We start from the raw sequence: 22,156 nt of genomic DNA on the forward strand, positions 1-22,156 counted from the left end.
TATATAGACCCAAAACTCCTCTCTCTCCTCTACCCCACTTGATAAAAATATTTCATATGAATTGATTTTCTTTAGAAGGTTTTTAGCAAACTCTACAAAGGTGAACCATGGATTTGCTGTGGCTTCTGTGTTCCATACCTCATATGGTAGAGAAGATGACTGTGTAGACTTGAAGTTGCTTTTGACCTCTATACATCCCACCCAACAAGAGGAGGTTTAACCTGGTCTTGAGGCTAAAGCTTCCATCCAAAAGAAAGAAATTAGGGATTTCTCTGGCCACTTAGCTTTGGCAAAGAGGGTACATGCACAGTTTACACTACTGGAAGGCCAGGTGGCTTGTGGTGGATAGTGTCTCTAGCTGCATCCTCCAGGATCTTAGTTCTTCAGTGCTTAGGCTGTGGAGACTTCATTTCACATCCAGAATACTATTAATGGGTCCGATATTAACTGAAAGAGACATTTTATGATACTTACATTGCTGCTGAAGTAACAAAGTAACAAGTCCTCTACGGTCATAGAAAAGATGCCATATACACACCTGACCTCAAAATCTTCTAGAGAAGACTTAAAAGATGATATACTTTAAGGTAAAGAAAAGAAAAGAAAAGAAAAGGAATGTAAACAAGAAGGGATGAAGTGCTGAGAATAAAAAAATGACGTTTCCTATTGACCTGAATGTCTTAGGTTCTACTAACCTATTTCAAGCCATACCTAATTATGTCATCCATTTTCTAAGTAGAGAGCTGAACTGGCCACTAATAATACAGATCATAAAATCTTAGTAAACGTCGTAAAACTCAAAGGGGAGAGGAGACCTGCTGAATCACAGTGCAGGGGATGCACATTTGTATCATTATGAACAATGGTAATGCCGATGATTGGACCACCCGGCCATCACCAAGCAGACTAATGAGTGATCCTTCAGAGTTTGACCCTATCTAAGCAACAAAAATCGAAAGCTTGAGAATGACATAGAAATCTCTCAAGTCAGAAAATGGTTTAAAATCCACCCCCCCTCCCAATGGCTTGTTGAACTTGGCTAAGCAAAGGGATCATTAGGAAGTGTTTTCAGCTATCAGAGGGCTACGGGACTCACATGTGTTGCTATAATGCACTGTAGAATGTTTTGATTTTGAATAAACACATCGAAATGTTCTGAAAATGTCACTACGGCCAGAGTCAGTGACACAAACAAAGCTTCCAGGCACACTGTATGTTTGCTATGATTTGAATACGTCTTTGGAAACTCAACCTCCACTGCAAATATATTGACAGATAGGATACAGAGAGGTAACTGTGTCTTCAGGGCTCCGCCTTCTTGAATGGGCTAATGCAGCTATGTTGGGAATCAGTTATCTTGAGAATGGATTTTGATGAAAGGATGAGTTTAGCTTCCTTCTAAACTCTTGGTCTCTCACGCTTTTTTTTTCTTTCTATTTTTCCTCCTACCATGGAATGTCACAGCATGAAGACACTCATCAGACGTGAGTCCCTTGATCTTGAACTGCCCAGCTTCTAAAACAATGAATCAAATGAATGTCTTGTCTATTAAATCACCATGTCTGGGATGTTCTAGCAGCTCACATGTATGACCGGCATCTTGTAACTGTTAGGTAAGTGAGACACATATTTTCCAAGACTCTAGATTCCTTCCATGCCTCTTCCAGCCTCTGGTGGCTGCAGGAAGCCCTAGCTTTGTGGGATCATCACTTCAATCTCTAGTTCTTTCCTCAAATAGACCTTTTATCTAGGTTGCAATGTATCTCCGTGTCTTCCCCTCTTCTTACAAGGACTATCTCTTACAATTTAGGCTCCTCACTAATTCAGTTACACTAACCCTTAACTGTGTCTACCGACAAAGGATACTCTGACATTTCATGTGAAGATGATTTTGGGGGCTCCCACTAAACTCCATTATGTTGGCAAAGGAATGGAGTGTATTAAATTAGCATCAAGCACAATAAATGGTCATTGCAAGACTGTCATTTCTACAAGTGCAAAATCGATGTGTTCTGCAAGCCCATTCCATTGGATGCCACGGGAAAATCGCTGGAGCATATTTCTATAAAATTACACAGGAGGCAAAGAGAGATTATATACTTCAAACTGTGTTGCTTATTATAGTTGTTAAGAATGTATTTCTTTTTTTTATTAGTTACATTTTATTTTTTTATTTTATTAATTACACCTTATTCATTTTGTATCCCCCCATAAGCCCCTCTCTCCTCCCCTCCCGATCCTACCCTCCCTTCCCTTTCTGCATGCATGCCACTCCCCAAGTCCACTGATAGGGGAGGTTCTCCTCTCCTTTCTGATCTTAGTCTATCAGTTCACATCAAAAGTGGCTGCATTGTCCTCTACTGTGGCCTGGTAAGGCTGCTCCCCCCCTCAGCGGGGAGGTGATTAAAGAGCAGGCCAATCAGATTATGTCAGAGGCAGTCCCTCTTCACATTACTATGTAACCCAATTGGACTCTGAACTGCCCTGGGCTACATCTGTGCAGGGGTTCTGGGTTATCTCCAAGAATAGACCTTGGTTGGAGTATGAGTCTCTGGGAAGTTCCCTGTGTTAAAATTTTCTTGTTCTGTTGCTCTCCTTGTGGAGACCCTGTCCTCTCCAGCTCTTACTATTTCCCACTTCTTACATAAAATTCCATTCACTCTGCCCAACAGTTGACCATCAGGTTCAGCATCTGCTTTGATAGTCTGTAGGGCAGAGGCTTTCAGAGGCCCTCTATGGTAGGTTCCTAGTTTGTTTCCTGTTTTCTTCTTTTGGCTTTCAGGAGCCCTCTGTAGAAGGTTCCTAGGTTGTTTCCTGTTTTCTTCTTCTTCTGATGTCCATCCTTTTTGCCTTTCAGGATGGGGATTGACTGTTTTAGTTAGGGTCCTCTCTTTTGCTTAGTTTCTTTAGATGCACAGATTTTAGTGGGTTTGTCCTATGTTGTGTGTCTATATGAGTGAGTATATACCATGTGTGTCTTTTTGCTTCTGGGACAACTCACTCAGGATGATCCTTTCCAGGTACCACCAATCTTCACCAACCCTTTATCTGATAGAGGACTCATATCCAGTATATATAAAGAACTAAAGAAGCTGAAAAGCAGCAAACCAAGTAATCCACTTAAAAAATGGGGAACAGAGCTAAACAGAGAATTCTCTGGAGAGGAATATCGAATGGCAGAGAAACACTTAAAGAAATGCTCAACCTCATTAGCCATTAGGGAAATGCAAATCAAAACAACCCTGAGATTTCACCTTACACCCATGAGAATGGCCAAGATCAAAAACTCAAGTGACAACACATGCTGGAGAGGTTGTGGAGAAAGGGGAACCCTTCTCCACTGCTGGTGGGAATGTAAACTTGTACAACCACTCTGGAAATCAATCTGGTGCTTTCTCAGACAACTAGGAATAGCGCTTCCCCAAGATCCAGCCATACCACTCCTGGGCATATATCCAAAAGAGGCTCAAGTACACAAAAAGGACATTTGCTCAACCATGTCTGTAGAAGCTTTATTTGTAATAGCCAGAAGCTGGAAACAGCCCAGATGCCCCTCAACTGAAGAATGGATGCAGAAACTGTGGTCCATCTATATAATGGAGTATTACTCAGCAATGAAGAATGTATTTCTTAACCATAGCATATTTGTGTGTTTGTGGTTTGATTATCCAAGAAAGATGGGCTCAATTAGAGAAAAAAAAAAAAAAAAAAAAAAAAAACAAACTATCTTTGCCAGAGTTAAAGAACTAACCACTTGGTCCCTAATGGAGGTTGGGGATATCACACTCACACATACATTTGTTCTCAAGATGGGGATGAGCCCTGATTCTGAGAGCATCTAGGCCTCAGCCAATGGGTTCTTAAGAAAATTTTCTGTGTAATGGACCTGTGTTATGGTTATTTTTATAAAACTGTTTCTCATTTTCTCTCTTAACCTGGCTATTACACGAATAATTGAGACTCTATTATATTTTTTTGTTTATAAGTTTTACAATGTAATAATTGAGCAGTAATCACTCTATTCTTTTGTTTTTTTCGAGATGGGATTCCTTTGTATAGACTTGGCTATTCTGGACTCACTTTGTCGAACAAGCGGGGCTTGAATTCACAGTAATCCACCAGCTTCTGCCTCCCTGAGTGTTGGGATTAAAGGTATGTGCTACCACACCCTGATAATTATTCTTAACCCTCTAAGCTATTTTGGCTTTCTCTTTGCCAAAATCCTTGAGATACTTGCACTTTGTGTCTTTATCTGCTTTGGCTGAACCTTCTTTCTCCCTCCTCAACCTCTGTCCATGGCTGAATCCCCTCTTCCTCTTTTAACTCCTCCTCCTCTGGCTGGCAAGAAGTCTAGCCTTATTCTCTATCCTGCTCATTGATTAACTGAAAGCTGCTTTATTGGCATGTGAGGGGACAATTGTGGAACAGTTTTAAACAACATTGAGACAGGAGATTCTCAGAACAAGGACTTCAACCAGATACGGGGGGAGTAACAGAAATCAGAGTATGAATTGCACAATAACTTTATGCTTATAGACCTCAGTTGAATTAAATGGATGCTGGCTGATGAATACCTTGGGACAATGGCAAAGGCATAGTTTTCTAAATATAGATGACTTAATGGGCTGTGTGGTCTAGTGATATGAGTTTACAGAGCACCGCTTTTTTGAGATGCAAAAATGCTAGAGAGAACTAAAGGATAATTCTTTTGGATGCCCATTGAAGAGCAAGCTCTTTTAAATGCACGGAGAGACAGAGTTTCAAGAGTAACTTAATTGTCATCAATTTTTACTTGACATTCAACTCCATTCATTCTAGATAACTTGAATAGATTATACAATAATTTCAGTTAATCACTAGATATTTTCTCATCAAAGACAGCTACTCCTTAAATATCTCCAGTAAGAGTTCTGCCTTCTACTGTTTTTCCTAAGGAAAAAAAAGTAATAAAATCAGAAATAATATATGGTTGGGCAAATGTTATAAAATATTAGTATGCAAAAACAAGTTTTAAAAGTCCTGCTATTGTCACCTTTATGTAAAAGAACAAAACCAAATGCCCCAGTTATATTTTGTTATGTACTCTCAGATTGCTTTACTTTGTGTGTATTAGATGCGCACTCAAAAAAATTTATTTTATTGTCTATTTATGTAAATGTCTCTGTGTGTGCATGTACACATGAGTATAGGTTCTTGCAGAGGCTAGAGGAGGGCACTGGAATACTTGGATCTGGAATTACAGGTAGTTGTCAGCTGCGTGGTATTGGTGTTGAGAATTGAATATGGGTCTTTTGCAAAAGCAGCAAGTGCTCCTAACTGCAGAGCTGTTTCTCCAGTCCCTACCCATGCTTGTTGATACTTGGGTTGTGTGTGATGGGTTTGGACCAATTTCATTTACTCAAAAAAATATTGGACATTTTCCACATCTAGTGGAATAGACCAGGAATGGATTACCTCAGAAGAACCTTAACTGAGCTTACTTTTTGCTGATGTGTCTGCTTTTTTTAGAGAGCGGGTTATTTGGCTGCATTGTCAGTGGGAGGATGGTCACAACAACTGCTGTGTGAGAAGAGGCTACCTGGGTGATGAGTCAGAGAAGGAGAGCTGCAATGGAGGTTCAGCAAGAAGATACTGCTACTGACACAGTCGAGAAGCTTGCTGAGTGCAGAAATCTGTGTGGTTGCATTTCCTTTCTAAACTACGGCTACTAACCTTTGCCAAAGTAAGGAGGTACTTATCGCCACTCAGAAGAGTGCTCACACATGCTTTTCAAATACGCTTATAGTTTTCAATTAAATTTTTTTGTTAAAGCCAGTCAGCCAAACACAAATTCATTGTTATAAACAACTAGTAAAAGAATATTTAGATGTCTTTTGTGCAAACCCTTCAAGATACTGTCAAAGGAAACCTAGAGCCTCCACTTACCTTTATCTCTGATATTGCCTACAGGAAAAGGCAGATGTCCCTTCATGAACTTGCTTATTAACCCCCAGAACTTTTTTTGTGAACTGCTGTTTAACTTAACTCTCCAGAAAGAAGGGGACCATGATTTGCTTTAAATTGTTACTTACACAGTGCAATGTCTCAGGCATTAGCACTTACTTGATTGCATTCAGACGTTGCGTTGGCAAAGGAATGGACTGCATTAAATTAGCATCAAGCACAATGAATGGTAATTGCAAGACTGTCATTTCTACAAGTGCAAAATTGATGTGTTCTGTAAGCCCCATTCCATTGTATGCCACAGGAAAATCACGGAAGCATGTTGTTCTGAGCAGGAAAACGTAATGTAATGGCCCTGTTAATGTGCCTTGGTATTTTTCAGCAATGGTGTTTCTTTCCACCTTTGTTCTTGTCTTGTGCTCATTCTTCAAATCCTGTCTGATCTAATTTGTATGCTCATATTCTAGCACTGCCAGACAGTAGTCTGGATGTACAGGCAAACGTTGTGGAACAATTCCTTCTGTGTGTGGCATCTTGTGTGAATAATGCCAGCATAAACAACCCTATGTGCATTCATGAAAGTATGAATGAGTACTTATGTAAAGCTTCTTAGATAGAGACGTAGCAACAGCTTACAGCAAACTTTCCCCAAATGCTATACATTCATTTAGGAAGACAAGGGTGATTTACAGGCTTTTGTGGCTTAGGACAAGTGCCAGCTGCTCTTCTTTTCACTCCTGTTTACATGTGGGAAATTAAGCTTCTTCAGTTGGGTGAATTTTTTTCAGTCATGTGTTATCACAGAGTATATCTCAGTGAAAACATGTTGTCTTCGGGTTTTATTGCTGTGAAGAGACACCATGACCACAGCAACTCTTATTTAAAAAAAATGACCTTGGCCTGGCTTACAGTTTCAGGTTTAGTCTATTACTATCATGGTGGGGTGAGGGCACACAAATATCGATGAGCTGCATTTGACCATTGATCTTGCTGTGGGGTAGGTGAACTTGAGCTCCCTTCTAGAGGTCCTTTCTCACTCATCATTACAACATGGTGAGACTGTTTTCATTGTAATGTTTCAGCCAGAGTTGGGATCTGGGGAATTGTGTACCAGGCTCAGATCTTTTCTTATCTTAGTAAACAACAAAGGTTAGGAAAAGTCAGAAGTTCATTCTTAAGGTGGGAGAGGAATTCAGCTTACCCTCAGAACAAACTCAACCATTTGCATCTGAAAAAGCACCAGAGAGATGATTTGGTCTCATAAAGATGTCTAAAGATGGGACCGGAAGTTGCCTCTGCCATACCTTTGTTGCAGAATGTCCCATCATAGGCTGTGTGAGAGCAGTCACAGGAGTAGCCGTGGTATTTCTCGATGCACTTGCCTCCATTTTCACAGTTAGCCCCATAGCTGGTGCAGTGGCCTGAGCATCCAGATTTGAACCCAGATGTGACCTTTGCCCTCTCTTCCAAGTCAAGGGTCACTCCATTCATCCTCAAGGAGCGAATGCATCCCAGGAAGCCCTGCTGGCCCCCAGCTCCACCTGGAATGACAGAAAGCACAGAATTCTGATGGGATTACCTCGGCAACTTCATTTTCACTCAGCATGTTTAGGAGTGAGAGCATTGGAGGAGAGCTGCAGGAGGAGAACATTGATAAGCACAGCTAGCCTTTTCCCTTTTGAGTTGGCCCTGTCTAAACAGAAAGAGTTGAACCTTTTCCCTTAGGCTGTAGTGTCTAATTAAAAGAGACTGTCTTCTGAGAAGAAATAAGGCTTGCCACAGAAACAAAATGTTTGTAGATATGCAAAAATTTATAATCTGGATTCTAATGGAGAAGAAGCTTACGGAAATCTTTAGTTTATTTGTTCTTTAATCTCAGAATGTTCTGTTCTGTAGCATTATCTGTTGAACTATAAAGGCAGAGAGTCATGAATACATTAGCATGGCTAAGTGAGTCAATTAGTCAGAAGGCATAAATTCATTTGAAATGTCCTTGTACTTGGTGATTCTTGTCTCATGAGATATTTTGCTTTGAAGTTCACATTAAGGAACTCAGGCCATCTTGCCTGGGTTGGTGGAAGAACAAGCTGACTACTTTACACAGAAATCAGGTACATCGCAGTTATTAATATTTCAGGGTGGATTTCAATGCACACAGCACCTCTCTGAAATGCTACCTTGAGGATTTGACATGGATATGACTCATGAACGCACAGCTGCTGTGGATACCTGCATAAGATCTGCACAGGATTGAGCCCCTCAGCATTCTGACATGAATGGGGATGATGCTCTTGAGGTCCTACCCTTCCCTGAAGAGCTACTGGTGGTTATCCTTGGTGGAGGAAGAAGTAAATGATATAATAATAAAATGCTAATATTACATATGACAGGATAAACTGTATTTGACATGATGTATTATGATATAAGTATGTATATAAATACATTAATATGACACATAAACAGAGACCAGAAAGGGAGCTTGAGCTTTATTTTTGAAGGAAAAGAGGACAAGTGAGGGAGATGGATGAGGGACGGTGGTGGAGAGTGAATATGAGCAAAGTACAGTGATACATATATGTATAAAGGTGTCATAATAGACTCCACCATTTTGTATATGAACTAAAGAAAGAGTCAGTGCTGGCTAAAATGAACCAAGATGGCTGTTCAAACATCACTCTTCAGCATGGTCTCTCTCTCTCTCTCTGTGTATGTGTGTGTGCGTGTGCATGTGTATGTGTGATTTAAATAAGGAGACTGAACGCAGAAGAGTGCCCTCAACAATGCATGGTGGCCTCATCTGTTAGACGGTGAGAGAGGAAGCTTGGATTTTCTCTCTCCAACCTGAAACATCTGTTTCTTCTGCCCTCAGAACTGGCACTCCTTATTCTTGGACTCTGGAGCTTGTAGTGAATTATATTGCCAATTTTCTTGTTTCTCTAACTTCCACACACCAGACTGCTACATTTCTTAGTTTTAATAACCCCTCAAGCCAATTCCTTAATAAAACTCTCAATAAGATTAAAAAAAAAAAAAAGAAGTGGCATGCTGAGGAGCTGGATCGACAGGTAAAGTGCTTGCTGCCTAAGAACCCAAGTTCGGACCCTCAGGCCCATTTAAGCACCAGGCCTAGCAGCCTTGTGTGTAACAGCCAGCATTGGGAGACGGGTGGATGTCTGGGCTCACGAGCCAGTTGGTTTATCCAAAATGGTGAGTGAGTTCCAGGTTCAGCCACAGACCCTGTCTGTGGGAAGAAAGAGGAAGGCTCTAAACGTCAACTTTTGGTCCTCACAGGTACATGAACGGGTAAGCATATCAGCGCATGTGTGCCTGTGCACTTGTGCAAATGGTGAGGTCAATGGAACTTTGATGTTTGGAGATTATTAGGCTAGAAGGCTAGAGGTGCATTAGATCACATCCTGGCCCAAAGCATACAGGCAGTGGACTCACTGGGCAGGACTAGTGAACCGAAGACTCAGCTGCAGGATGGATCAGTATCTGCTTATGCCCACACGTCCTCATAAGCAAAAAAGGCAAATGGATCCTTCTACTGCCTTTTTGAACCCAGGCCTTAAGGTCATATATTGATTTGGATAACCATTCTCTAAAGTAGGATCTTGTTTCTTGTAAAATATTTGACTAGAGGATTAATTGAAGAGAGTGCAGTGTCTTTTGGAACAAAGCTATGCAATAGTAAATAGCAAATGAAGTTATTAAACACGATCACTTTGAGGGATTTCCCGTCCTGCCATCTGCTTGTCAGCACAGCTTCACACCTCTGTGCTGGGGAGAATTAGAGCCTCTGCTTGATTTGGAAGCAAGCCAGCCCATTAGTCACTCTTTGTGTGTTAGAATTTCAATTTGGCTCCTACCACTTTTGCTACTCTGGTTTTTGTTTTTGCGGTGAGGAATTTTCCAAAGGGCCTTTTATTACATAAGTGCGTAGCAATTTGAATTTTCACCACTGGTCATTTAAGACAATTAAACCATATCAAAACTATGCTGAAAATTTAAAACACTTTTTTTCAATATTCCCCCCCGTGTTTGCCTACTTACCAACAGAATAGTGTTCTATCTATCTATCTATCTATCTATCTATCTATCTATCTATCTATCTATCTTCTCTCGCTATCTACCTACCTATCTGTCATCTATCTGTCTGTCTATTATCTATCTATATCATCTCTATATCTCTATCATCTATCTATCTATCTATCTATCTATCTATCTATCTATCTATCATCTATCATTTGTCTCTCAATAAGCAAGATGCACCAATTAAACCTAGATGTCATTCAGACATAACTGCTTCTACTTTTAGGGGACAACTTTGTGTGCTTATAAATATTTTAACCATTGTTTTTATTTTATGTGGATGGATGTTTTGTCAGCGTCTCTGTCTGCACACCATCTGAGTTCAGTGCCATGGATTCCCTGAAACTGGAGTTACAGATATTTCTAAGCCACTGTGTGGATGCTGGGAATTGAACTCAGCTCCTCTCTAAGGGCAGCCAGTAGTTTTGACCAATGAGCAATCTCCCCATCCCCTACTTTTATCTGGAAACATACATGAGTGTAAAAAAGGAAAGATTTAAAGGAACGGGACCATAACAGGCATTGTTCTCAAGTTTGCTTTCTACACTTAAAGTATCGTGACACATCTTTCCAAGCAATACAAGCATAGCCAAACATCTTGTTTACTATTTCACAGCACATTCTTTGTAAGGTGCTGGCACTCCTGCCATTCTGTTACTGATGGAATTTTAATTCTGTATGATATTGTAATCATATGAGCTGTGTAAACATCTCTGCATACTTGTCCAGTTTTTCTTAGTATTAACAATGATGTTGTGCTGTGTGTGCTGTGCGGTGTGTGCTATGTATGTATGTGTGCAGGTGCCTATGCATGCATAGAGGCCAGAGTTCTCTTCCTCAGTTTCTCTCTACCTCGGTTTTTGAGTCAGGGTCTCTTATTAAACCTGGGTTCACCAATTGGCTAAACAGATTGCCAAGTAAGCTCTAGGGATCCTCCTGTCTCCCTCCTCACACAGGGATTACAGGCACATGCCCCACACTTAGGTTTTTCCCTGCATGCTGGGGTTCCAGATTCAGGTCCTGATGCTTGTGTAGCACGTACTTTTCTGCTGGTACATTGGAAAGCCCTGAAGACGATGGACCATATCCAGAATATATAAAGAACTGAAGAAGTTAAATACCAACAAACCAAGTTATCCAATTAAAAAATGGGAAACAGAGCTAAACAGAATTCTCAACAGAGAAATAGTGAATGGCAGAGAAACACTTAAAGAAATGCTCAACATCCTTAGTCATTATGGAAATGCAAATCAAAATAACCTTGAGATTTCACCTCACATCCATCGGAATGGCTAAGATAAAAAAAAAAAAAACTCAAGGAATAATTCATGCTGGAGAGGTTGTGGAGAAAGGGGAAGCCTCCTCCATTGCTGGTGGGAATGTAAACTTGTACAACCACTTGGAAATCAATCTGGCGCTTTCTGAGAAAATTAGGAATAGAGCTTCCTCAAGATCCAGCTATACCACTCCTAGGCATATATCGAAAATATGCTCAAAGTATACTGCAAGAATATTTGTTCAACCATGTTCATAGCAGCTTTATTTGTAATAGCCAGAATCTGGAAACAGCCCAGATGGTCCTCAATGGAGGAATGGATACAGAAAGTGTGGTACATTTGCACAATGGAATACTACTCAGCAATTAAAAACAAAGAAATCATTAAATTTTTAGGCAAATGGTGGGAACTAGAAAATCATCCTGAGAGAGGTAACCCAGAAACAGAAAGACATACATGGTACATACTCACTTATAAGTGAATATTTGCTACATAATATAGGATAAACATACTGAAATCTATAGTCCTAAAGAAGCTAAACAACAAGGAGGACCCTAGGGAAGAGGCTTAATCCTCATTCAAAAAGGCAAACAGGATAGACATCAGAAGTACGAGAACACAAGGAACAGGACAGGATCCTGCCACAGAGGAACTCCGAAAGATTCTACCCACCAGGGTAGCAAAGGAGATACTGAGACTCATAGCCAAACTTTGGACAGAGTACTGGAATCCTTATGGAAGAAGAAGGAGAGAGAAAGACCTGGAGGGAATAGGAACTCCTCAAGGAGAACAACAGAGCCAAAAATCCTGGGTCTAGGAGACCTTGCAAAGACTGATACTCCAAAGAAGGACAATGCATGGAGAGGACCTAGACCCCCTGTTCAGAGGAAGCCATAGGCTGTTCAGTTTCTGAGTGGTTTTCCTAGTAAGGGGTACAGGGGCTGTCTCTGACATGAACTCAATGGCTGGCTCTTTGATCATCTCCCCCTGGGGGCGTGCAGCCGTGCCAGGCCACAGAGAAAGATGATACAGCTAGCCTTGATGAGACCTGATAAACTAGGGGCAAACAGAAGGGGAGGAGGACCTCCCCTATCAGGGGACTAGGGAAAGGATATAGAGGGAGAAGAAGGGGGGTAGGTGGTACTGGGAGGAGACTAGGGAGGGGGCTGCAGAGGGGATACAAAGTGAATAAATTGTAATAACTAACAAACTAACTAACTAAATAAATAAATAGAAATTTAAAAAGCTGATGATTCAGTTTATACTGAATTCAAAATGAATGCTTCCTTCACATAGTACTGATAAGGAGATGTGTCCTATTGAGTTTATATCAGTTTAACTAAATGGGAGCAAATTCACTGCTTTAATTATTAAAGTCAATTTTTGTATTATTCTTTTTGAGATTTTTTAAATTTATTATAATTTATTCACTTTGTATCCCAACTGTAGCCTCCTCCCCTTTCCCTTCCCTAGTCTGTCCCCAATCCAGCCCTCTCTACCTCTTCTTCTCCCATGCCCCTCCCCTAGTCCACTGATAGGGAAGGTCCTCCTCCCCTTCCATCTGACTCTAGCCTATCAGGTCTTACCAGGACTGGCTGCACTGTCATCTTCTGTAGCCTGGTAAGGCTGCTCCCCCATTAGGGGCTGGTGATCAAAGAGCTAGCCACTGAGTTCATGTCAGAGACAGTACCTGTTACCCTTACTAGGATACCCACTTGGACACTGAGCTGCCATGGGCTACATCTGTGCAGGGATTCTAGGTTATTTCCATGAATGGTCCTAGGTTGGAGTATCAGTCTCAGAAAAGCCCCGTGGGCCCAGATATTTTGGTGCTGTTGCTCTCCTTATGGAGCTCCTGTCCCCTCCATGTCTTTTGTCTCCCCCTTCTTTCATAAGATTCCCTGCACTCTGCCCAAAGTTTGGCTATGAGTCTCATCATATGTTCTGATCCCTGCTGGATAGAGTCTTTCAGAGGCCTTCTGTTGTAGACTCCTGTCCTGTTCTCTTTTTTCTCCCTCTTTCGATGTCCATTCCATTTGCCTTTCTGAATGAGGATTGAACATCTTTCCCAGGGTCCTCCTTCTTGCTTAGCTTCTTTAGGTGTACAGATTTTAGTATGTTTATCCTATATTATATGTAGAATAATATCCACTTATATAATATCCACTTATAAGTGGGTATATAACGTGTTTCTTTCTGCTTCTGGGTTACCTCACTCAGGATGATTTTTTCTAGTTTCCACCATTTGCCTGCAAATTTCATGATTTCTTTGGTTTTAGTTGCTGAGTAGTATTCCATTGTACAAATGTACCACAATTTCTGTATCCATTCTTCAATTGAGGGCCATGTGGGTTGTTTCCAGATTCTGGCTATTATGAAGAAAGCCCCTATGAACATGGTTGAGAAAATGTTCTTGTTGTATACTTGAGAAACCCAGAAAAGCTAAAACAATCCTCTACAATAAAAGATCTTACGGAGTTTTCTCCATCCCTGATCTCAGACTGTACTATAGAACAACAGTAATAAAAACTGCATGGTACTGGCATAGAAACAGACTGGTGGGTCAATGGAATCGAATAGAAGACCCAGAAAAAAACCCCACACATTTATGGATACCTGATCTTTGACAAAGATGCCAAAACCATACAATGGAAAAAATCTTCAACACATGGTGCTGGTCTGACTGGATGTCTATATGCAGAAAAATGCAAATAGATCCATACTTATCACCCTGCACAAAACTGAAGTCCAAGTGGATCAAAGATCTTTTCTTATTTTTAAGTTGTTGCTTCATGTTGTTGCTTTGGAGGGGAACAGGAGATGCTGTGTTTCTTAGTGATTGATGATATTACCAATTTGAGATTTAACTCTTTGCTGTGAATTTTGTAACCATTTCCTCTAGTGTGTATTTTTTAAGTTGTATATGGTACTTTTTTTGTATAAAAGTTCTGAATGGTTTTGAAGTCACACTGACCTAGTTATTTCTATGATTCCTGCTTTTGGTATTAAGTATGTAAAGACTTTTGGTAATGTAAATTGACATAATGATTAATTATATATAAATATATGTATATTATTATAAGAGCTTTGAAATTTTTTTCTTAACATTTTAATTTTTCCTTCCCTCCTCTCTCCTTCCTTTACTCTCTTCCTCCTCATTTTGCCACCATCTCTTTTTCACTTTGCACAGTACTATGGTTTGAACTCCAAACCTTAAGCATGCCAGGCAAACACACTGAGCCACATCCCAAGCCCTATAGCCATAATATGTGGCTTTAGTGTAATTTACATTTATTCACTAATTGAACTAAGTTTTAAAAAAATCCAGTCTTAATTTCTAAAGCAGGTGAATGAAGTGCCATTTCTCAGTGCTCTGAGTTCAGCTCTCTTCTTTCCTAGGTGGCCTTCTGATTTATTTAAATGGATCAGTGAGCTGGAAAGTACATTTCCTGATCTGCTTGATATGAAGAAAAATCTTTTATCCTGAACATGGTCATTATATATTATGCAGAAGATGTTAATGCACCGGAACCAATAGAAGTTGAGTTCAATTTACTGCTTTGTAGAAAGCTTTCTTGGTGGCAAATGTCATAAGTTTAAATTATAGGTCTTCAAGTGAAAATGCTACTTAACCTTTGTTTAATTAGAAAATCAACACATTGTCACTGGGAAGAGCCCCCTGCCATGCCAGGGCTCCATGCACATTAGTCAGACCTGTTGTAATTATGCAAGGTGAGATTTGGGTTTAATTTGTATATCATTTTTCATCTGAAATGCTATGCAAGTATTGCAATTAAAGATTAATTACGAAAGTGTTGTAACTACCCATAATGAGTAATACAACCATCAAGTGCACAGAACATTTGGGCCAAATAATCAGGTGCTCCATTTAAAAGAAGGTTGGAAATAATGATTGAGAGGAATTATAAACAGCACACTGTCCTCAAACCCAGAGCTTAACAGTATCTAAAATGGTAAGTTTGACCCCAGAATAGTCACCATAGAAATAAATTACATCAAAGGTTGTACACTTGAATCAGACTCTTTTAGAAGCGTGTGTGTGTGTGTGTGTGTGTGTGTGTGTGTGTGTATTTCACGACTGTGAAAATATCTCTGCCCTTGTAGCATGGAGAAATTTAACAGAAGACTCTATAAAAGACATGTGTTAGAAAATGGTGACTACTATAGAAAAACAGTCAGGCAGGTTTAAATGGGATCTGGAGTTGGAATAGGATCAGTTGTAAGCAGGGCAGTTAGGATGGACCACACTGAAAACGGACAGAAAGAGAGTAGAAAAAAATGTCCAAGGAGAGAGGCTACATGACGAAGGGGTTATGGGGTGCTCGCCTGCAAGGTTGGGGGCAGGAGGAAAGGAGAGGGGTAAGATGGGTGCAGTGCAGTATGCTCAGCGAGTGAAAGCACGGGTTATTGCACAGGTTTTGTAAGTAAAGTGCTAGGAAAGTTGTTCTAGAACAACGCACAAGGACATTATTCTTTGAAAATTAACTTTTAAAAGGTTTTTTTATACGTGTAAGTGCTTTGCCTGTATGTATGTATGTGTACCAAATGTGTGCAGTGCTCAAAATGGGTGTCAGATCCCACAGAATTCAATTACAGATGGCTGCGAGCCACCATGTAGATGTTGGGACCTGAACCCTAGGTCCTCTGTAAGAGCAATGCATTTTTAAGCTCTGAAACCATTTCTCTAGACCCTGACTCCGTTTTTCCCTATAGGTTAATACTGATGGAGTCACAAATAGCCACATGCCACCCTGCTGCTGGGCGCAGTTTGACATGGGGTGGGTAGGTCGTCAAACAAACATGAGTTATGAACTGATCGTTTTTGCAGCTCGCAAAACGATCAAATTTAGGTCTTAGTCTTTCTGCGTGCAACATCAGGAGAACAATATGCACCCGGAAGGGGCATGTTAATAAAAGGCAATAAAATCTAGCACTTTGGACAGAAGCCCAACTAATGGCAGATTTATGATTGTTACTAATCAAAATTCTCCAGGATCTTAGAGATGAAATCTTAGATTTGATGAAAAGACAAATTTGAAGCCAGGAGATCTGAACCATGTTCCCCATATTCTTTATTTAAGCTTTTGAAGGCTTAAACCTACAATATAAATTTGGCTGTATGCAGACTATCTACAGCCTTTAAAGAAAGATCAAGCCTAGACAAGGTCATGAGGATGAGAAAATAATTGAATGTGATTGTTGTTATTATCAAAGAGGAAGAGATCCTGTGGATGTTTGGACTCCCATGGATGAAAGGCCCCATGAAGAACCATCAAGAAGATTGTGGTATTAAAGCATTAATTAAAGGTATTAAAGGAGAGGCCTTGGAAGGAAACAGTCTCACTGGTACCTTCATCTTGAACTTCCAGCCTCTAGACTGTGAGAAATAAACTTCTGCAGGCCAAGTCACAGAATCCATGGCATTCTATTCTGGAAGCGTGAGCAGAAAGACAACTAGCAAAGGGTTAATACTGAGCTCCTGATCCAGCCTGCCTGAGGGAAAGGCCTTGGGCCTGATCTTCAGACAGCACTATCCTCATGGAAAGGCCAGGGTTAGGATGGGTGTTATCTCTACTTTAGAGGAGTATATCTGGATCACAGGACCTGTGAGCAGGTGGAGAGCCTTTAAAGTGTTCCTGGAATGGTATCAAAGAAACAGCTAAGACTGCTCTGTCTGGATGGCCTTCGCTGACCTTGCCTCTTCAGTGTGACAACAGCTGTCTCAGGGGTTAACAGCTAAGGGGTAAAGGCAGCTTTGTGCTTGCGTAAGCCACTCAGAGCTGCAGATGCCACACCTGCTATTTCTCCTGTTAGATATGCTTCCATTGTGTCGTATGCCTTGACCAACTCAAGTCTCCCACCACCACTACCACCACCACCACCACCTCCCCCTCACAAAATGGTGTCAACATGGGTATGAGAAATAAAAGTCCAGTTATCTGATTCTCTCAGAACCCCAGAATGGCTTTAGTCACCAGTGGTGGGGGGAGGTCAAGGAAACTGACCTCCATTCTTCAGCACAGAGCTGTGTGGTTAACTAGTGTTGATTAATGATGCCTCTGTCGGTGAGCAATGTATGGAGCGAGCTGTTAACATCCAGGAACTAAGTTGTGGAGACTTGATTTTCCAGATACTGGTCGTTCAGGTCTTCAATAGAATGGGTTTTAAAAGTTCCTCAGAATGAGGGATAGATACACAGAGTATATGACTCCAGAATGCAAAACTAGGAGGACAAATTTTAAAATATTGAAGGCGTAAAAACTTTCCAGTACCAGAAAGCAGTGTGTGTTGTTCTGAGATGAAAATGGGGCTAAGAGGTCCTTGGGGAGAACAGGCACAAGAAGACATCGGTCATCTTAAACTAATGCTAAGCTAATGCCAGATACCATCCCAACTTCATGTGTTTCAGTTCACAGAGAAAAGTGGTATCATGATCCCTTTTTTACAGATGGAGAAACAGAGGACAAAAGAGTTAATCTACCCTTTGTCTATTGCCAGATCTATAGCCAGGTGACCTGCACTTTGCCCACACTGTAGCTTCTGTCTGCACGTGGGGAGTTGGGTCACACAAGGCTCTTTCTTCTCCTACATGTGACATGTTTCCCGGCATTGCTTTGCATAGTTATGGAGAATGCTGATAGTGCAGTTAGTACCAGAGACCCACTTGCCATATCTGTTACTAGAGCCATAGGGACAGTTGAAATTGTCACTGGAAATGCAACACTCACAATTCACAGCCAGGAATGGAGATATTAAAGCAGAGAGAAAAAGCTGGTGGAGGAGTGGAGCACCAAGAGTCCCACGTCCTGAGGCAGGGGTCTCTTTAGATCCTCATTTTCTTGGAGGGAGGTTCTTTTAATCCTGAAATCTGATTTTTTCCCAGAGGGGGGCAGTAGTAGAAGCCTTTGTTAACCCCAAGGGCATTGACCTAAGCTCATAAAAAAGGGTGGCAGAAAGTACCAGGAGGGAAGAGCCACAGTCAACTTTGTCTGTATTTTCAGGGCAAACCCTATGAGAGAGCAGAGGAATAGATATTAAAATAATGGACATCTGACCTATGGGTTGACAGAGTAGCAGCAATGCAAACAGAAAGATGCTTTTGTCAAGACTACCACCTGTGGTTGTGAAGTGAGTTCCTTGGTCAGAAGCAATGCTCTGTGGAATACCATTACAGTGCTTCTAACCAAGGAACTCACTTCACAGCCAGAGTAACAGAACAGTGGGTCCATGACCACGGAATATACTGGTCTTGCCATGTTCCCCACCATCCTGAAGCAGCTAGCCTCACAGAAAGATGGAATGGATTTTTGAACATACTTACAGCCCCAATGAGGTAGCATCAGCCTGGAGAGCTGGGCCAGGGTTCTCCAAAAGGTGGTAGGTGATTTGAGTTAGCTACCAATGTATGGTACAGTTTTTCCCATTGCCAGGATTCACAGATCCAGAAATTAAGGGGTGGAAAATTGAATAGCTCCACTCATTATTACCCCTAGTGACCCACTAAAAAGTTTTGCTTCCTGGTTCTGTGATCTTAAGTTCTGTTAACTTCTGTTAGAAGTTTTGGTTCCTGCCAGGAATTACAACAAACATTCCACTGAACTGGAAGTTCAGATGTACCCCCCCACTCCAGCCACTTTGAACTTCTAATACCTTTGCACCAACAGGATAAGAAAGAAATGACAGTGTTAGGAGAGGTGACTGATCCAGATTACCATTGGGTTGCTTCTTCTTAACAGAGGTGGGAAAGACTATGTCTGGAGGGCAGGAGATCCTTTAGGGAGTCTCTTGGTGTAACCATAGCTGTGGCTAAAGTCAATGGGAAACTAGAGCAACCTATTCCAGGCAGAATTACAAAGGCACAGAGCATCAGGAATGAAGGTATGGGAATGCAGAATGGGCAGTAGAGGAATTTAGTTGTAAATACCAGCTGAGGCCATGTGACAAGTTATAGAAATGAGGATTATAGTTGGCGTGAGTTTCTGCTGTATTTTTTCCTCTTCCAAATTTTTATTTTTTCATATTAATTACAGTTTATTCACTTTGTATCCCAGCTGTAGCCCCCTCTCTCATTCTCTACCAATCCCCACCCATCCTCCCTCATCTCCTCCCATGTCCCTCTCTAAGTCCATTGATAGGGGAGGTCCTCCTCCCCTTCCATCTGACCCTAGTTTATCAGGTGTCATCAGGGACGGCTGCATTGCCTTGCTCGGCCACAGAGGAAGACGATGTATTTTTTTTAAGAATACATTTGTACACATACTTGAGTTTTCTTTCCTCAAGGTATTTGTTATGTGATTTAACATTAATTAGGAGAATATCAATGGATACCATATTTAAGTCTGAGATACTAAAAGAGTGTCTCTCATGGGCCATTGCCACCTATTTTAAATTTATAATGCATTTGTGGTTATACAAGGGATAGTTATATCATGTTAGGTATATAATATAATTTGGTTAAATATACAATTATATGCAATTATATATGGGATACTTAAATTATGGTCAGGCATTATTATGATCTGATTCTTGTTTTCATTTGGAAATTAATTACAACATAAGGAGATAAGATTTGTTGACATATGTTGACATATAATTAAATTGGGAAGAGGTGACTTGTGGTTCCTGTTTTAGTTGTCAATTTGACTACATCTAGAACTAAATCCCCCAAATTGAGGGTACACCTGTAAGTATTTTGTTGTTGTTTGTTTGTTGCTTAATTTGAAGTAGGACGATCCACTTCTAATATGATCTTTGAGTTAGGAAGACACACCTCTAATCTGGATCTTGAGATGGGAAGACACACCTTTAACCCGGGCCACACCTTCTTCTGGAAACCTATAAAATGACAGGGAAGAAGGAGGCTTTTGCTCCTTGCCTGCTTGCCATCATCTAGCTAGCATGTGCATTTCTTCACTAGCACTAGAGACTATTTCTTCAGGATTCCAGCATATACTGAAGACCAGCTGAGGCATCTCGCCTTGTGGACTGAGCAAAGACTGGATTCTTGGATGTTCCATTCATCCAACATTCTTGGATGTTCACAGTCCTCCATTGTTGGATTAGCTAGACTGAAGTCTGTGTGTCATACCCGCTGTCTACATATTAATATACAGTCATTCTATAAGTTCTGCTACTCTAGAGAACCCTGATTAATCCAGATTAGATATTTGCATCTGAGGGTGACAACAAAAAGTAAGAATTGATTGGAGGCATTGAAGTGAAAAATGTTAAAATCATTGAAATAAAGATTCTCGTCGGTAGTTGAATGGTAACATAGAGACAGAACTGAAGAACATGTTAGTGGATTGGAATATTCTTTATGCCAATAACGAAGAACCGAGAGATTAAAGGGATGAATGCAAAGTCAAGAATTACGGTGGGTAGGAGAGTCAACACCTGTATAACAAGAGCCTGAAAAGGGGAAAGAACAAACATAGGTTGGAAACTAAATTACAATACAAGGTTTTACAGAATAAATGATATCAGATTTTAGATTGAAGGAATAAAGTCTTAAAAATAGAGTTTTCTTATGGGGCTTCAACATTTTATTATTACTATTATTTTTTACGTATGTTCTTTTATGTTCTCTATGTAGTCCTAACTGGGTTGGAACTCTCTATATACACCAGGCTGGCTTTGAACTCACAGAGATCTACCTGCCTCTGCTGCCTGGGTGCTAGGATAAATGGTGTTCACCACCATTCCTATGAACAGGGTAAATGAGGAAAACCAAAACAGAAACAACACCTACACCTCTTAAATGTGGCTCTTGGCTGTGATCTGCCACCACTGAGATCCACACACAGACTCAGAATGTCTGAGAACACAGATGAGGAAACCCCTCATCTTTGTTGCACTAATTTATTAAACATTTCTTTTAATTAGAACACAGGAAAACCCTTAGTAACATAAACTCCCCCATGGTAGTCTTACCAATACAAATAAAATGTACTTTCAGATGTATCACAGACTTAAAAAATATATCAATATGATTACTTAGAAATTATGGTAGTTTTTAGACTTAGCACCAGGACACATTAGTTTTGTAACTCTGGGAATCGATATCAGGGCTTCACAACGGTATAGTGGGCTACAGGGAAAATGCATACATGTGGGCTGGCATCACCTAGGCTGAAGCACTTACAATCCTTGCAGCCTGAAGGCTGAGGCAGAAGAGTGGGGGTTTGATCCCAGCCTAGCTTACACAGTGAAACTATGTCGTGAAATACAACACAACAAAACAAAACAGAGTGTCCAACTTTTGGACTAGTAGTGTTATGGTCAACTTATTAACAGAAAGTGGGCTGAAGTATGGAGTAAGCAAATAAACAGTAAATAAAATAAGTATAAAAGTAAACATGACTGTAATAATCTATCAGGCAGACATTTTCAAGTTTGAATTCTCAAAAGATTCCACAAATATATAGTTAGATATATTTAGACAAAAATGCAAAAATGACTTATTATATATTAGGAATAAGAAGGCTCATGGGTCATGTCTAGAGGAGAAACAAAACCATTAGGTGAGAAACATCATATGGAAAGAGATGAAAATTATCGACCAGTACAAGGAGCAAGAAGTACAGTGTCATAGATGATGTTTAACTAGCAAAATAACACACGAAAGTCTCACTCAGGTGACAGGAGGTTTAGACATATCCAGCTAAGGATTACTTGTGGTGGTGGAGTTAGGGGAAGTCTAGGGAGCCATCATTAGGGCATGGACCAAGTCACATGTGGTCTGTACGTATAATGAATCACGAACCATGCAATATTCATAGAGCTGCATAAATGGGTCACAAAAACATAAGGCTGAGTGGGAA

General features: G+C 40.6%; 1 protein-coding gene across 1 annotated transcript in view; it reads right to left on the reverse strand.

Moving 5' to 3' along the window:
- Positions 1 to 22,156, reverse strand: part of Cntnap2 (contactin associated protein 2) — a 2,202,731-nt gene that overhangs the window by 212,856 nt on the left and 1,967,719 nt on the right. Inside the window, exon 18 of the mRNA XM_060380093.1 lies at positions 7,248 to 7,484. Coding sequence (XP_060236076.1) covers positions 7,248 to 7,484 — 237 coding nt within the window. The remainder of the gene's footprint in view (positions 1 to 7,247; positions 7,485 to 22,156) is intronic.

Source organism: Meriones unguiculatus, chromosome 3, assembly GCF_030254825.1.
Source record: "Meriones unguiculatus strain TT.TT164.6M chromosome 3, Bangor_MerUng_6.1, whole genome shotgun sequence".
NCBI classification, from domain to species: domain Eukaryota; kingdom Metazoa; phylum Chordata; class Mammalia; order Rodentia; family Muridae; genus Meriones; species Meriones unguiculatus.